Source organism: Lepisosteus platostomus, chromosome 8, assembly GCF_059453375.1.
Source record: "Lepisosteus platostomus isolate fLepPlt1 chromosome 8, fLepPlt1.hap1, whole genome shotgun sequence".
Lineage (NCBI taxonomy): Eukaryota > Metazoa > Chordata > Actinopteri > Semionotiformes > Lepisosteidae > Lepisosteus > Lepisosteus platostomus.
In genome coordinates, this window is record NC_142618.1 from 25625732 (window position 1) to 25644150 (window position 18419).

At 37.1% G+C, this 18419-nt stretch overlaps 1 protein-coding gene across 5 annotated transcripts in view; it reads left to right on the forward strand.

Annotated features, from left to right (window-relative positions):
* map3k22 (mitogen-activated protein kinase kinase kinase 22) overlaps positions 1-18419 on the forward strand; it is a 71975-nt gene that overhangs the window by 11911 nt on the left and 41645 nt on the right. For 3 of the 5 annotated variants that reach the window (XM_088642978.1, XM_088642982.1, XM_088642979.1), the window contains exons 2-4: positions 14127-14211; positions 14845-14889; positions 15894-15938. In XM_088642978.1, the coding sequence (XP_088499104.1) occupies positions 14193-14211; positions 14845-14889; positions 15894-15938 (109 nt within the window). In that variant the 5' untranslated portion in view covers positions 14127-14192. The remainder of the gene's footprint in view (positions 1-14126; positions 14212-14844; positions 14890-15893; positions 15939-18419) is intronic. The other 2 variants (XM_088642980.1, XM_088642981.1) reach the window with 2 other exon arrangements.

An 18419-nucleotide genomic window follows, 5' to 3' on the forward strand; every position in this document is an offset into this window, starting at 1 on the left:
TTGTTTTAACAGTGAGGCCTGCTTTTTTTCTTTAATGAATAAACTAAAGGTAGCCAAAGGTAATTTAAGCACATTCTAGGTAATTATTTAATCCCACATTTTATTGCCGTAAAGAAAAATTATGTCAGTGGATGATGTACTCACTGTTGTGCATCATGCTTTTATAGTGTAGATTAACAAAGACAGCCTGCTGGCATTCGTTGTGTTAGAATGTGCTGCTAGTATTCCATTAATGAAGCACATTTTTTAATAGTTCTGGTATTTATAAATGGTCTGAGGTCAGTGGATCACAACCCTTTGGAGGTTCATGAGTAAGAGATCATAAAACATTTCCTGTAAGGAGCTCTGGTAGCTATGAATCCATTTGAAACAGCTGAAACCAAACACTACAAAACACACAGTATCACTATATTGTAGTTTCTTTATATGTCTCAAAACCAACAGAAAACAGAATGTAGGGTTGTAGATAGATTACCGTTCTACTGATTTTGAAGAAAGTGATATGACTTATTTGAACTGTTGTGCTTTTTTGCTGAAGTTGCTAGTCAAAAACACTTGGTGCACTCTGACACCCTGGATTGTCCAGTTATTAGTTACACAGTTTTTATACAGAGATGTAATCTGTTGTGGAGAAATAGTATGTGGGTGATTGTCTGCATTGCTCTTCTTGTTCTTGTCCTTCCTGCTTTCACATGATAAGATCTACTTATTGCGTTAACGTTGTAGCTCAAAGAATTTCATTTTCAAAGAATTGCCTTCGGTTCAGACTGTAATATAAAGTCAAATGGAAAATGGAGTTTGTATCCCTGTAATGTTCCAAAACGATTTTTCATCAACTCACTCTTATTCTGAGGCTACTCCACATCATCACTGCACAGAAATGATGATGTATACTTTTTGCAAGGCTAGTCATTAAAGTCTGTAGTGATTTTGACCTTTGTCTCTTATATTTCTGAAATATTATGATCTACAGTTCTGTTTTATGAATGTTTTTGAGCACCTGATTTGTAACCGTCTGTCAAGTGTTGAGCCAGACCCGTACCGGTTCATGCATTGGGCCAATGGGTCCATAGAGAATGCTGTTTCTCTTTGCCTTTATTCCATCGTAGAGAGCACCTTGAGGTCCCTGCTACCTATTTATTGACTAAATCATGGATAACATGTTCCCCTAGCTGCTTGCAAGGCTAGCGTGGGGTAGATGGTTGGCCAGTTCGATGGGAACCATCTGAACTACCCTCACTACTTGAAGTTGCCCTCAGTGTCGTTGTGGTCTTCACCCATCTCCCTGGGTTGGGAGTGCATTTATTTGAAAGGCATTTCCTCCTTTTAGTCAGGTGCACCAGGCCTTGGTCCAGTTATTTAACTGCCCCCGGATATTGGGCTTTAGCGCCTCCTTTCTCAACCGGGCTTGCCACCGGAGTTTATTGACTACGGCTCAGCATTTAATATAATTGTGCCTCAACTGGTGTCCCCTATGACTGTGTACTGTTACCAATCCTTTAGTTGTTATCCATGAATAATGTGTCTCTTCTTTAGATTTTAGTATGTGTGAACATAGTAAAATTTGCAGATGACACAATATTAGTAGGTTTAATTACTAACGATAATGAAACAGCATATAGAGGTCAGTGCTCCGGCCAAGTTAATGAGAATAATTTGGAGTATAACATTGGTAAGACCAAAGAGCTGGTGGTGGACACTCACAGGGGTTGAGGTGATGAGCTGCCACTTGTCATTAATGGGCAGTCTGTGGAGAGAGTGGACTTCAAGTTTCTTGGTACAACCATCTGCTACTAACTGAAGTGGGAAGATAACACCAGCCTCATCATGGTGAAAGTCCCTCAGAAGTGGTACTCCCTTTTACAGTTGTGAAAGTTTGGAGTTAATCTGGAAGCAATGCCACACTTTAATAGAATTGGGATTGAGAGCATGGTCACCAATAACAGTGTGGTATAGCAATGCAGCTGCCCAAGAGAAGAAACAGCTTGAAAGTATCATAGAGCATCCAAGAATGGATCCAGGTGGAGGTGGAGAGTCTCCATTACCTGTAAAGCGCGTTGAGTGGAGTGTCCAGAAAAGTGCTATAAAAGTGTTAGTAAGTATTTATTATTAATTATAAAAACATTGAATGTGATCCTCCAATTGTTGCGTCTATGCCAGCCACATCAAACGGAAAGCTAAGAAAGTGTCCACAGACCCCTTCCATCCTGTCAGCTTCTCCCTATGGGGACACAGATCTAAGCCTGGAATATAGAGCTGTTCACTTCCGAAATAGCACCTATTTACAGGGCATTAGGTTCTTCAATAATGTAGATCTTGAATGTTGCATTGATTCAGTCATATATACTGTGTATGTGTAATATGTGTCTTATTGTTTTTGCTGTTTTATCTGGGCGGCACAGGAGCTAATTGAATTGTAATTTGTGGACTGAATAATGAGTACAGTTTAAGGCATAATGTTAATCTGTTTACTTATAAGAATCCATATACCTTTTTTTTTATAATTCGTGATTTGACATTTTAATCCCATATTGTGCTTGAGTGAACTGAGCCAGTTGTCAACTTGTCAACATTTCTTTTAGGGTATTGTTTCGCACTAAATATAATTTTAAGGATCTCTGCACTTTGATGTAATTGTTTACATGATTGTTAGAAACATTTGCAAGCGAAACAAGGGGAGGAAAGCACTAGTATGTTTTAAGTTTTAAAGATACGGTATCCAGCCTTGGAAACATGTTTTTGATTTCATTACCCGTTAAAACTACTGTAACTCGGTACTGTTTTGGAGCCATAGTAGTGAGAACCTACAACAATGGATGGAAAAACATGAAATTTAAAACAACGTAAAAACCCTAAGAAAAATGTTTTTTACTTAAGAATGAGGCATGTGCGATTCAAATAGGGCTGCTCCAGCCAGTCTTTTTTCACATGGTTTAATAAAATTATTATGGATGCTATTCCGGTCTGATTTTTTTAGAAAACAAATTGAGAGTCATCGATAGGCCTCATTTTTTGCCTAATGCATTATTTTTTTTAGAGTAAATGGGAGATGCATTTATCTGTCTGACACCCTAAGTTGTAGGCTAGAGATGTGAAATTGTCTAGTCTTGTCAATTTAAGTAGAACAAAAAAAACTCAGGCCTCTAATGTATGATAAATCATTTTACTGGTGTTTCATGGAAATGTAGATTTTACATTAACAGAACTTCTTTCCTGAAGTTAATAGGAAAGAAAAAGTTGTTCTGCTCTGTAGTGACATTTCTCTCTTTATCTTTTCCGTACAGAACTCCCTGAAAGCTCTTTTACTTTTATACTATTAGACTATGTTACCTTAATCCTTGAAGATTTGTAGAATGTTAGATTGATTTTTGAAGGCACTAATGTCATTTTGGATTTTAGATGTGGGTTTGTTGAATAAAAGTGTTTTTTTTCCTCTGCCATTTAAAGTAGAATTTGTTTAAAAACATGAACACAGATGCCATGTAAGTTGTCACTGAAGAGATCTTAAGGTTTCTAGAGATAAATGCACTGTTTTCTGCTGGTTTATAGTGAGAATGGGAAGGATATCGGCTTAAAAAACACATAGGAACTTCTGTCCTTAGTGACTCACCACTACTTTCCATCTTTAGTATGTATTTGAACATTGTGTTTGTTAGTATTATGAGTGTAGAAATGCAATAAAACTGGTCTTTTACAAATTAGAATACATAATGCACTCCTTATAATATTGTTATAAAATTATCCCCAAACAGCCTGAAAGTTTGTGTAGAGAATTCTTAGACAGTGGAAAACTGATGGTAGTTTTTTTTTCTCTAATTCAGTGTAGCTCTGAGATCACAGATAAAATGAAACTAGCTAGTACTCAGACATCAATAGCATTGCCAAATGATGGCAGTCTTAATGTGGATTTAGGTACAGCTTTTGTTACTACCAATCCTACATCCTACTGGATTGCATGAAAAATTATCTAGGATTCAACAATATGCTCTTCCTGCATTGATTTTGCTATTTGGTTCGTATTTGGCTAGCCGGTGTTACTTGATGTTTGAAATATGACATTATCCCATTGACACAGGGTGTTCCACAAGGATCTCTGCCGGGATCTTTGTATTTTAGCATTTCCATGTTGCCTTTTAGTGGGTCATTCTTCATCACAACTTTGTGTTTCAGTGCTGTGCTGTTGGCAGTCAGATTTGTTTGCAAACCAAATTAGATATTACTGCTGCAGTTTTTATTCTGACATTGTGTTCTAACAGACATTTCTGAAGTTCAGCTGTGAGAAAACATGGCCATATGGCAACATTGGTCATTTCGATGATATTGTGGATGATCAACCTTTCTTTATGAAATCAGCCCGTGGGCAGGTTGATGGAATTTGCCTTAGGTAACTTTAATCTCTACAGGTGATCTCTTTGTTCTCTTTGTTCACTGGCAGAAAGCTGCTCTGATTCCCGGTCAGGGTTGAGGCAACCTGGACACATGGGGGACTACTGTAGGTGGGACTGTATGCCCACACTGCCCTTCTCAGCGAGCTTAAAGGGACAGTGGGAGCACACTGACACAGGGAGAAGGTGCAAACTTCACACATGAGGTGCCTTGCTTTCTAACCGAACCCAGGATCTAATTTCAGTGATACTACCATGTCATCTTTTTTATGCCACTCAACATTATTATGAGGAAAAAAAAACAACAACAACTGCCAGTGAGTAAAGTCAAAGGCTGCTCTGATGCTCTTTTTTTCAGTTTAGGATTTAGAATTGCCTTCAAGGGGAAAACAAGTAGTTGTTACTGTGAGATCACGAGCAGTTCTTTTTGGATGGCTGGCTTTCTGTTTTGCAGAGGACGTGGATGAATGCACACCGTTGCATCGAATGATGAAAGGGAGGTGGTCTCTGATAATTTAGTTTGCAAAATTTCCCACTATTACCTACCTTATAATAACAAAATATTCTTTACCTTGCATGTTTTTTTCCAGGAAATGCAGAACTGCAAGCAACCGAATGTAATGTGATATGAGTTGTTCTACCCAGAACCAAGTGCAGAAGACCCACAGCTGTCTCAGTGTGTGTTTGCCAATAATAACTGTGCAAGCAGCTCCACTGATCTATTTAAAAAAATAACGCATGGCCACACTGTAGGAAGTGTTTTTGACAGATGGTTCATATGTCCCTCTGTTTGTACCATGACTGGAGTGCAGAAATACAGTGTCTGCATTGGTTAAACGATAATCTGTTTAAAACTGATTTTAGTGACAAATAAGAATTCATAGTATGCATTGTTGTGGTAAATAGTATCACATCATGAATTTCTAGTATAAAAATATAATAAGAATACACGCTCAACAAAATAACATTTAATTTAATTAATGCTAGTTATAGACCCACTGATGATAGCTGGCTGATTCTGTTTTTGTGAACATTAGTAATAAGATGCAAAAATTGAATTGTGATTTTAGAATAATTGACAAACAAAATTAAACCTGCTTCCAGAATGTAACCATCTCTAGGCATTCCCAAAAGCTTATATAAATGACCTCATAGCTCCACATTCTACACAGGGAACTAGAACTTTGTATGATACTATCTACATAAAGCAAATTGAAGTGTATTGTTCAGTAATAACTTTATTATTGAGTTCTTATTTTTATTATAATACAAATATTCAAAACAGAATTAGGTGTGTGTCAAAAGGTCAGTTTTTAAGTGAGAAAGTCAGTCCTGATACCAGTTTGTCTGGCAAGCATATTTTAAAAACATTAAAATGAAAATGCTCCTTTGGTCAAGCAATGTCAAATGTTGTCAATTGGTTTCTTTTTGCACAACATGGTTTCAGAGGGTATGAACAGCATCACTTAAAAGACAAATGTGTATTTATTTACAAGATTAAAAAACTAACTGCAAAATGCCTAGACTATTCTTTGCAAAATGTTTATACTGAGTTTCAGTGCCTCATCTCAGCATTTTACATAACACATAACACGTGTCTGTGTTATGTCTGTCCTTAATCTCATTCTTCTCCATGTGTTTCTGTAGGGACTCTTAGTTTAAAAATCATTAAGTAATCATCACTGGAACTGTGATTAGTTATAAACTTAGAATTATGATTTATAAGTTTATTAATGCAGATCATTATACTTACATAATTATAGAAACATATGAAGTAAAACTGAAAATGGATGTACACATTGTATCAAAAAGTGCAACATTGAGGGGTAGGAAATGGAGGGTACAGGGAGAATGTACATTCACAGGGAATGGATACTTCAACTGTGGTGTACCACAGGGGTCTGCATTAGGAACACTTGTACTTGACAAAATAAGAGGATCAATAAACACTAGAAGCAGCAAAGGAAATTAAAAAAAAATAGAATAAAGGACTGTGAACATCTGGATGATATTTTATGATAGACATGTTTAGAGTGCTAGCCTACATGTAAGCAGCAAAATCATAAAACTTATCAGATGGTGAAAACTAATCTTGAGGATCCACCTATGAAAAATACTTAGATCCTTCTGTTGATACATCGTGCTTATCATCTACTGTAGGTGATGTGGTGAAGCAAGTGAACAGGATATAGTTAATACTTAAGAATAAAATGTTGGGCAGTATAGTGGCACAGTGGTTAGCGTCACATTCAGTGTTTCTTGCCTTGCATCTGTTGCGTGCCAGGATAGACTCCAGCTCACCTGTGACCCTTAATTGTATAAGTGACGGATAAAGAAGATGGAAGTTAAAATTCTGCAATGCACTGGTACAGCTTTCTTTAGAATATGTGTTACAATTATGTTCATCTTGATACAGGAACAGATTTCTGGAATCAGTCTAGAGAAAAGTGGTCTGGTACTATCTTAGGCTTAAAGGAATATCCTTAACTGACAGAGTTGTAGAAGTGAATGTTTTCATTGTTGAATAGAGAAAAGTGCGTGGAGACTTGTTTCAAGGATTCAGAATCCTTTGACATTTTTAGCTCACATTTTTTCAGAATCAACAGTAAAACGCAAACCAGAGGACACAAATGGAAACTACAGTGGTGCTAGGAAGTTTGTGAAGCCTTTAGAATTTTCTAAATTTCTGCATAAATTTGACCTAAAATGTGATCAGATCTTCATCGAAGTCATAAAAATAGAAAAAGAGAATCCAATAAAACAAATAACACGCAAAAGGATATACTTTCCTGATTTATTTATCAAAATGAGCCAACATTAAATGTCTTTGTTGGAAAAAGTATGCAAACCTATTCTTTTAGTAACTGGTGTGACCCCCTTGAGCAGCAATGGCTTCAACCAGACATTTATGGTAACTGTTGATCAGTCCCGCACATCAGCTTTGAGGAATTGTAACCCATTCCACCTTACAGAACTGCTTCAAGTCAGTGATGTTGGGGGGGCTTTCTTGCATGAACTCCCCGCTTCAGGTCCTGCCACAACAATTCTATTGGATTAAGGTCTGGACTTTGACTCGGCAAAACAGCCACAAACCATGATACTGCCACCACCGTGTTTCATGGTCGGGACGGGGATCTTATGTTGGAATGCAGTGTTTGGTTTTCGCCAAACATAATGTTTCTCATTTAAACCAAAAAGTTCTATTTTCAACTCTTCCAACCACAGAACATTCTTCTAGTAGTCTTCTGGCTCATCCAGGTGGTCTTTAGCAAACTTTAAACGGGCAGCAATGTTCTTCTTGGAGAGTAGTGGCTTCCTCCTTGCTGTCCTCCTATGCACACTATTCTTGTGTTTGCCTGATGGTGGATTCATGAACACTGACATTAGCCAATGCAAGAGAGGCCTGGAGATCCTTAGACGTTACCCTGGAGTACTTTGTATTTTCCCGGTATATTACACGCCTTGCTCTTGGAGTGATTTTTGTTTGATGACCACTCCCGTGGAGAGTAACAATGGTGTTGGATTTTCTCCATTTGTACACTATCTGCCTGACAGTGGATTGGTGAAGCCCAAAGTCTTTAAAAATTGCTTTGTAACCTTTTCCAGCCTGATGACAACACTTTTTCTGAGGTTCTCAGAAATTTCCTTTGATCAAGGCATGGCATGCGTTCACAAACCTGTGTGGTGAAGACCAGACTTTGGTAGTGAAGACTCAGGTTTATGTTTTTTAAATAGGGCAGGGCCACCCAAACTCACACCTGATTGTCCCACTGCAACTGGCTTGCTCAGCTGCTGAATTATTGATGGTGTAACTGATGATGGCATCATGAATTCTGAAGTTTACTGAAATGTTTTCTCTACCTGTGTAGAAAACAGAACTTCTATACATAATGGGTGGTGCTTCACCATGCTGCACAATAACCTAAAACATGACCAATGGAACCAAAGAGATATCATGAGAAAAACGTGTTAAGCTTGGATTATTTTGCTGAAGACGGAAAGATAGAAAAACACAAAAACTCCGTGTAGTTATTGTTTCAAAGGGATCGATAACTTCATACTGAATTTACAGTTTACATAATTTACTTGATTGATGGGTTGAATACAAAGTGTGTTTTGTTCTATTGTGAATGAATACTGTGTGTAATATGTTGTACTTGTCATTCAAATGCATCTTGCGTAACAAAAATGTAAAGCAAAAAAATAGTTTTTACTTCCTGCTCCAGTACAGGAACACTGTAGGTTTCTTCAGCCTGTTACCCAACTCATTTTCTAATTTCTGTACATTTCATCTAGCCATCAAAGTAAACTATTCTGTTGACACTAATACATGTTCCTGGTGACCGTTTTAATTTATTTAACCATCGTCCATAGTAGTTTTGAATAAATTGCATGATGCCATGTCAGTAGCTATAAACAACACTGTTGATGAACTGTGCATGCCATTATATGTGGATGTTGTAGTTGACTAATTCAGGTGATTTCTGGAATGGTATGATTGCTTTAACAAGATTATATTGATGTCTACATGCTGGAGAACTGAAATAGATGCTAATTAGGAAATTAGCTAAGAAAATCACTAGGCCCTATTAATGAGTGCCCAACTGTAAGTAAGAGAAACATAAAGCCATTCGTATAAAATTCAAATTCATATTCAAAACAACAACTTGCTAAGCTAGATGAAACCTAGACCAAATAATGGGTCTCAATCCAACAGAGAGGGTTCTCTTGCCAGGTGAATAGAAAAAAGGAAATATGTCCACAACTTTAAGAATAAAGTTATTTTTCTTTAATTATAAGCGGTCTCTTCAACTCTGAAATACCTGACAATTTTCAGTCCTTCGAGGAGAAGTCCCGAAGAGCTGAATGTCTGGCCTTTATATGATGGTATCCACTCTTGGTGATGCTCCTTTCACCATGGAGGTTAGAGAGGAAGTGAAAGAGGAGCCCAAGCTGTCTCTGAAGTACTGACACCATACATTATATATACGAGATGGCCAATGGCTTTCTGAAGTCCCTTACAGCTTCCAGTTTAGCCATCTTTTCAGTTTCTTAGAGAAGCAAATCTGTTCAATGAACGTGCTGTTAATTTTGTTCTTAGTTATGGAGTTTTGGGTTCTTGTAGATGTTATTTTCTTTTTGTTGCACAGCAGAAAATAATAAGGCTAGATGGAGTAAATATATTTTCAAAGTTGTGCTGTGTTGTGGAGATATCACTCCCCAAAGAGCACTAGAGTAAAGAAATCTCCTCATCAGAGCATCACGGAACCAAAACTTGTATACCCCAATGCTCAGAGATAACGAAAACATTTGGTATTAATCTTTCTCAAGCATTTATTAAATATGCCAAATAATTAACAGGCAACCTTTCTTGGCTCATAATACTGCCAGGATGGAAAAAGCAAAATTTTCCAAGAGTTTCCATCATCTTTTGAGTTCTCTGCCGCCTTCTAGAGTCTTTTTGTCCTGTACTGAGGGTTTTTGTTAGAAAGTGTGGGTAGGTAGATTAAACTGTTTCTCATCTTTAACTGTAATCCATTAAAGATTTTTTGTAACATATCGGGAGTGTAAATTTATGTATAATTGTCTTATAACCCACAGTACATGAAGATAACCTAATGCCACTTGGTAATGGTCACTTACCGACCAATTACTTGGTAATTAATGGAGAAATTGTATCATTAATGGCTGCATTGGACTGTATAAGTACTTGTGATTTGCCTTTCTTCAAAAATAACTCCACTTCTTATTGCCAGATTTTTTAAACAGTCACTATCCACGGACATGATTTATGCCTGGCGTCCTGTGGCACAGTGAACAAATCTTTGTTACAGAAGTGTATATGATGCTGGCAGCCTCCACTCTTGGCAGCCTATCACATCTGATAACAGGGCTGAGATTTAGCTGGTTACATTTGGTTGTTGTGAGTTGGTTTTCTGAAATGTAATAAAATAGAGTGAAATTGGAACCCAAAGAAAAAAATGTTTTTGGCAGTGTTGCTTTCATTTGGCCACAGTAGTTAACAAATGAGATTTTCAATGTTTTTTTTTTTTAAAGGGACATTAAATGCAGCTGTGGAAAGTATGACATTTAAATGAGAAGAAAATCTGTATCTTTCGGTCTCATTTTGTGATCACTCATCTTGGTGGCAAAATCAACCAAACTGTATTCGTTAATGTGCATTTGGCTGTTACATACCAAGAACAAAAATCACACATTTATGCTTTGCCTAATGTGTACAATGAGACGGTACTGTTACTTAAAGTCTTTTGCTAAATTTGTACTGTTAAAAACAGGCCTTCCTTATCTTGTGGTTTTGGGGATGAATGTAAATGCCATGGTTGTGATTGGCACTTGTATGCTATCCCATTTAAAGCCATTCATTTTTGCAAGCTATTTGCAACCTGTTTGTATTCAATACAGCTCAGTATTTTTTTTTAGGGATGTGAAGGTCTTTTGCTGGGAGAAGGCGAGAGTGCCGAGCATTATCTGTGCTGTAGGAAGTGGAGTCTTGTCTCATTCTCAGAGTTCTGTTATTTTAACATTTGTTGTTGCGAGTGGTGAGGCCCTTGGCTCACACTCCGGAAATTTACAGCAACCCTTTGTGGCAGCATGTTGAGAGAGGACATTTTTTCCTATTGACTGTTTTGGAGAAACCTACAGACGCAGCACATTGTACACCATATGAAAAGAGGGATAAGGCTTGGGAGAATCTTTGCTTTTGAAACCCATGTTTTTTTTTTAAACAAAGCTAACAGACATGCTTTGATGCGGAGAGGAAATACTAAGAGAGTTTGAAGTTCCTATCGGCAACCACAAGGTTTTTTTCCAGGGTTCCAGTGTTTCTATTGTTTGTTCAGCGTTTGCATTGCTACTCATTTCTGTGTTATAGTTATACATTCTAATTTAGAAGTTTTTCCTGTTCTATTAATTCCACAGTCATAGAATCAATAGCAGAAGTAGAAGTATATAATAAAAACAACTTCCACAGCCAATGAGAAAACAATATACAGTTTAAGGGGGATTTACTGTAAGTGCGATCTGCATTTCTAAAAGTGTATGAACAACATGCAGCAGCTAATTCCCATCCTCCTGTGCATGCACCCATAGCATACAAACTAAGGATGACTTTCTTTTTAAATACAGTTCATGAGGTAAAACGGCATCCAAGAATAAAGCGTATTTAAAAAGTGTTTATTGTTTTTTAATCATACTAAATTTGCCTTAACCCGCTTGGCTGAGGACAAACCTCTAGGAGTTAACATGAAGAATAAAGGGTTAACCCTGGGGCAGCTGCAAATGGGGAGATGGGGTAGGGGAGAGGTACAAATTCAAAGGAGAAGGGGCTTACATACTGTATAGTATTTATATTTTTATCCTGAGGAACTGATGTCCGGAATGAATACAATTTAGGACTTGTGAAGCCAAATGAACCAAGTGGCGGTGTTATCCCTGATGAAAATTAGTTATAAATACACAGTTGACTGAGAAATGTGGTTATTATTGGGTTTGATTAACAGCTCAGTTATTTTAGTATTTTTAATGCTTGTGGATTGTTGTGTTGTTAGGGGTCGATGGAAGTGAAGGAATGAATATTTATATGGATTGATCTTGTTGCAAAGTAAACAAAGGGTGCAAAATCTGTAATCTACCACTATAACTTGCAGTGCAACATGTTCTTAGCCTCCATAACTCCTTAATTAATCAAAAGTATAAAGTTTAAATGTAAAGCTGTTCAGATGATCTCAGTTAGTCGATATGTAGTCATTCAGTTATACAGTGCCCTCTGGATTTATTCATGCTGCTGAGTAAACAGGAGTGAAAAACCTCATTTAGTTTATATATTATATATATATAAATAATATTTCCTGCTGAAAAAAACTCCAGAACTATTGTGCTGTAATATTAATAGCATTGCACAGAGCAAAGACATATTTGACATTAAAAATTTAAGTCAAGAAAACTTGAGGGTCACAATTATTCACATACAGTCTTTGGAGAGCTGTCTTATCTTAACCATGATGATGCATTGTGCTGCTGAAGGTTTTCCTTGCATTACCTCCCTTTAAACCTCAGGGAAACAGGAAGCCTTCAGAGGCCTCTATATTATTGAAGAGGCTCCCGTTGCACTTTAGACTACAAAGAGCAGAACGATATTGTAGATTTTAAGAGGAATTCTGAGACCTTAAAAAGTAAAATACTTTCAGTTATGAATAACCATGACTCTTGTGGTTTCTTGAATTCAACAGATCATGATAGATATGACTTTTCTCTGAGCAGCACTATTACAATTACAGTATAACATTTTTAGAATTGCTTTAAGCAAGCCACATCATCAGTTCCATAACACATTCTTTTATATGATGTTTTTTGTTCCTGTTTCAAGGGGAGCATGAACAAATCTGGAGGGCACATGATCTTGCCTAGCCAATAGTAAGCTCAGTATTTCTGCCTTTGTAGGTGTAAGTTTAGTGAGGGGGTATGTGAGGAGGCATAAACAGCATCAACTTGGTGTGGGGCAATGGAATTTCCCCTCAGCAATTACTTCATCCATATCGTTAAAATCAGGAAATCAACAAAGAAGTCTGACCTTCAGCTCAGTTTTGAGAATGGTCTGGACTTGGACACTGACTTGACATAATCCAATACATTTTTCTGTTGCACCTTTTGTATGGGTTGCCTCACTCTAAGAGAAATTCCCTGATCTCTAATTGTGACAGCCCCTTTATTTGACTATGATATAAGCCTAGATACAGTATATTTTTAGAATATTTGAAGTTCAAGTCCTTTCACCTTCTGAATACTGCCCTATTATAACATATAATTCAGGGTTGAAAAGTATCAGAACCATTCTGGCATTGAATGTGTTGCTATTCCATCTTAGAAAGAGTATTCTCTCCCAGAAAGCTATAATATTTATCTGGACTGTCAAAAATGAAATCTAAAGGCTTATGGAACTATTGAACAAACTTATATTCTAAATATGCTCCTTAAATATTTTCAGAGAGAAATATTCTATGCATAGTTTGGGGAGATCTTATGAGTTACGATTTCAGTTTGTCAAATGAAGAACAAAATGAGAAAAAAATTAAACATAGTATATTTGTATCTATTTTAATTTCTGAATGAATATGAATTTGAACCAACTTTTCAAAATAAATGTGCTGCTTCATTCATGCACTGTATAGGCGTGTTTGTATTGCCTTTGATGTACTACTTTGTTGTTCTGGTATTCTTTCTTCCTTTGGTATAGTTGATGCATTAATAATGGAACAAATTATAACAGTTCCCAATCATGTTCCTTGAGGACCACACAACTGCTGATTTTTGTTCTGGCCAAACTCTGTTATACAATTGAAAACTGAAGTGACTTAATAACATGATTTGTTTTCATCTCTTCTAAATTGGGGGTATCCTTTTAGCTGTTGGGTGTTCATTAATAAAATAAACTCCCTGAGCAGAAAAACAAAACTTGCAAATCTGCAAATTTTCCAAACTAGTAAATTCTTTGTTCAATTAAGACTTCAGTTATGTACGGAAGCTTAGATAGAATAAAACCCAGCAGGTGTTTGGTCTTTCAGGACCTGTACTATAAACTTGTTGTTTAACATTGTGGAATAGTACAGAGCACAGCTTTTCTCTTATTTCAGTACAATAATGAAAACATCATCCTCTCTAGAATTGTACTATAATTGCTTATAAAATTTCACTTAACTCGAATTGTTCAAATTTATTTACCAGGGTGCAGGCTTTACTGACTAAGGGGAAGTTCAGTGCTGCAGTGAAGTTCAGTGAGCCCAGTTCCTGATGATGACTGTAAACATGGGTAAGCTGCACATTTGTTTCTGTTTCCTTTTGGGATATTTTTACACTTTATTGCCAGTGCAGGTGCAGGCATGCATCCCAGCCATGTAATGTACAGTAGTTTCACTTTTTCAACATTGTGTGTTAAGGGAAGGAAAAACTGTTCATGTCTGGTAAGCACATTCTGGTTCAAGTTCAAGTCTTGTAAGAGACAAGCGTACAAGTCAAATATGTGTGGCAAATTTAAAAATCATAATATTTCAAGTTTAGAAAAAAATTGATAAAAAAGAAAAGCACTCAGCTGACAACTGTCATCAGGAACATCCTCTCCTGAAATGTCAGAATTGGCTTTTTTATGTTCCCTTTCCAGGAGAATCCCTCCCTCAGTCACAACAAAATCAACGCTCTTCTCTGAAATATTATCTCCTTGCACTCCCTCGAAAGGTCTCTTTCAGCAAACCTAGACCTCACATAGCCTCAAAAAGATTACCGTGCACACTGTGTAAGATGGAGAAACAGTGAACACAAAACAAGGTCCCTGGAAAGACTTTACAAAACAGAGCTCTGAATGTGTCAACAGAGCTGACCCACATTCATATCTTTGGGCCTGTAAATCTCACGTAAAACTGTTAATTCTCCATTTCCCTTTCCATAGGTCCCACCACACAGAGGACTTCCTCACTCACACACACACAAGCTGGTAATACTTTTTGTTATTTTTTCTGTTTCATTTTGAAAATTGTAAATTAGGAATTATTAGGAACTTCATTCGTAACAGAAATTAGTGTACTCTCTGTCTTGCCGTCTCTGGAAACTATCTTAGTAATGTTTACATTTTAGTGCAACAAATGCAGTTAGCAGTTCTAGGTCAGATTTGACGTTGTCCTCCTCTTGCCTTTTGGTGACCTTGCTGCAGTACTTGAAAAGATCAAAGGACTACAAGTCACTCATTGTTTATACTTTTTGGCAGAGTATATATTTCCTAAAATGTTTCCCTGATCTTACCACTGTTTATACCACTATCACATGAATATGTTCCCTCAATGATTCTAGGTTTTGTGGAATTTTATTATTTGTTTTCTTCTATAACTTGCCACTATACATATAACTTGGTCTTTGTTCAAAATCTTGATATTGACATCTCTTAACTCCCCAGCAAATGTTCCAGTTATGTCTCTCTTAATTCCCTGGTCCATTTAAAACAAAGGCCCATTCAATGTCTCCTGTTTTCCAAACCTGGAATGTCTTCATCTAATTCAGCTGCATATGGCAGCTCCTAATCTACTTTCCATTAGGCTCCTCAATTACAAGCTAGCAATCTCCAGTGGGGCCAACTTTTCATCCATACAGTATGATGAAGCTTCTCCTCCTTGTTTATTGTTTCTCTGAGGACACACCATTTTTTACCAAGTTCCAGTCACTGTCACCATTGGCTTACAGTATGTCTTGAAGGGTCCAAAAACCAGTGAACTCAGACATCTGCCTTACTTTTTTGCTAGTAGACTGGATGGGCCTGTAAATATGGTTCATTACTTTTGGACTTCTTTAAAAGCCATTCCTAACTTGGTGTGCTATTCCTGCTCATGGGTATTCAGGTTTGGGCTATTTACAGCAAACCTTTCACCCAAAAACAATCTGTTTTTACTTTAAAAAGAATGTGCTGCTGTGTCGTAAATACAGTTTTAATCATTCTCTGTTTTGTAGAAGACAGTTTCCCCGTTGGACCTGGGCATCACAGGAACATGCAAGGCAAGTAACTTAAATTATTATCATAAGATGTTAATATATTTTATGGTGTGACAGTGTGTAGTATAGATGGAAGAAAAAATCTATTTTCTCCATGGTGCAGTCATATTTTTGACTTTTTCATAGTGAAGTCATAGTTTCAAAGTCATGTTCTTCATGTCCATTGAAATAATGGCATCTTAGTCTTTTCCAAGACTGTGTCTTGAGACACTGTCTGATGTTTACAATAAAAACACACATTAAGGACAACATATAATAATTATCAACATATAAAAGATAACATAGATGACATAAATAAAAAATGACAGGATTATTTGTCAAAATTAATAATCAAAAGATTGGTTAAGTGGTAAGCATAGAACTACAGACTACTACTTGACAGACTACAAGTCCACAGCATACTATTCTGTAGATGCATACGCAGAACAAACATCTTCTCTAAATGTTTCCATTTGGTGTGTGGGAGGGATCTTTCAGGCATACAGTATATACTTCTCTCAAATTGCTTTGTGATCTTGACTTCTAAGAGTAGGCTAGGGTCTGTTCCAGCATTTTGCCACCGTATGCTCCATTCCAGCATACTGCACTCTGTCACTGTAAGAGTGACTCTATAAGAGTTTGGGATATGTTGCCCAGTATCTCCACTTGTTCCCAGCAGTGTCACATTCTTTTACTTTGTCCCCAGTCCTTAGACGAGACATGAGGGCCTTACTGCAAATGAAGCTCTGAGCTTTGAGGTTTTTGTGCATATTTCAGGCTGCAATCTAGTGGAAGACTTTTCTTCCAGCCTCTAAAGCCCTATCATTTTTGGCTTTCATTAAGGACATTTGTCTTATGTCCTGCTATGATGATTTTCTCCAGCTGACCAGTTCCTACAACCACTTATGCACACTGGAGTGTAAACTGAAAGAACAGAGTTAGAAAAAACTATTAACAGTGTTGTGTCTAGGCCTTTGTTATCCGCTTACCTTCTCCAGATTGCATTTTTCTGGTAACCAGGATGAGTTGCCCATTGCAGCATAAGGAAAGCCTCAGAAGCAGAAAGTGTTAATTTAAAAACCTCTAAGAACTTTTACCAACAATGGTATTGTAATTGTTGAAACCTTGGTATATCCATTGAGCTGAAATCTAAAAAAAAATTGAAAGCAACACTAGTTACATACAGTAAATTTTTAATATGCTGTTCACAGCATTCGGAAATGCTCCAGAATTATCACTTATTTATCACCCTTGCCATGAGAAAGCCTTCCCCACACTGCAATTTTGACATAGCGCATCTGAAACATACCAGAAAACGTATGTTTTAAAATAGATTTTGCCACCATGATATTCACTAAACCACCCACAAATGTCCTAAAGTGACTCAAAATTCCTAAAGCTTACATAATGACATACAGGAACCACTAGGCACAGGTGATCCTCACTTTTCTTGGTGAACCAGAATCAGAATCTGAAGGAGTTGTGCATCAAGTGTGTGTTGCTGGCCTGGCCTGTGTGGTCTGGCAGCTGTGTGTTCAGCGAGTGATGTAATGCCTTAATTTACTACCCTGCGTCACAGTTGCACCACTCTTCTCCCACACCGGGCCCCTTGTGTTTGTTTGGTATCCTTGGCGGCTGGAGCTCAGGCCGTCAACATTCCTGGAGGAGCTGCGGCTCCGAGCAGTCAGCCATCTCTCGTTCTGAGAGGAAAGCACTTGAAAAAGGAAATCGGTTGACGCTAGTGTTTGTGTTTGAGAGGGTGTTTTTTCAGGGAACAGGATTTTCTGCTTTTATATCCACAGATTCTTCTTTTCTAGTTTTTTCAGCTTCTTATAGGTGGTACAAGGGACTATATGGAAGTAGTTGATTTCCAGATTCAAGGATTGTTCAGACGTTCTTGAAGCACAAAATAAGCAAGAAATTGGGTTTTACAATTGTTATTATCTTTAAATTTTATATTACGAATTGCAATGTTTTTAAAGCTCCAAAATAAAAAGATACTTTATATGTTTGGTTTAGTCCTACCTGAAAAGCCTTTTTTGTATATATACTCACATACTTGTAGTGAACATATTTGATGCTTTTCTGAAAACTGGATATGTATCTCTGTTAAATCTGTCTAGGATTCAAATGATATGTACACCTGCTGAAACTTGCACCTTTTTGCAGGTGCAAAGGGAAACTACACTCACCTTATTGTTAGTGTGTTTTCAAGACTACAGATATTGCAGTTATTTTTGCAGAATAACAAGCATTTTTATTTAAAATATGGCACCTAGCATGCCAGGAACAAGCCACCTAACATACCTATCACCCAATGTTAACTACAGATAAAGAGAGTGGAACATCAATAAGAACTGCTATACTGTAGCTACCAGAAGATTCCTAGCTCTATACAAGACATGAAGTGGTCAAAACAAGTCAAATTATTATGTCGACTGTTAACAACAATGTATTGCAAAGTGGAATATCCTTATATTATACAGTATTGTATTTTACATTATT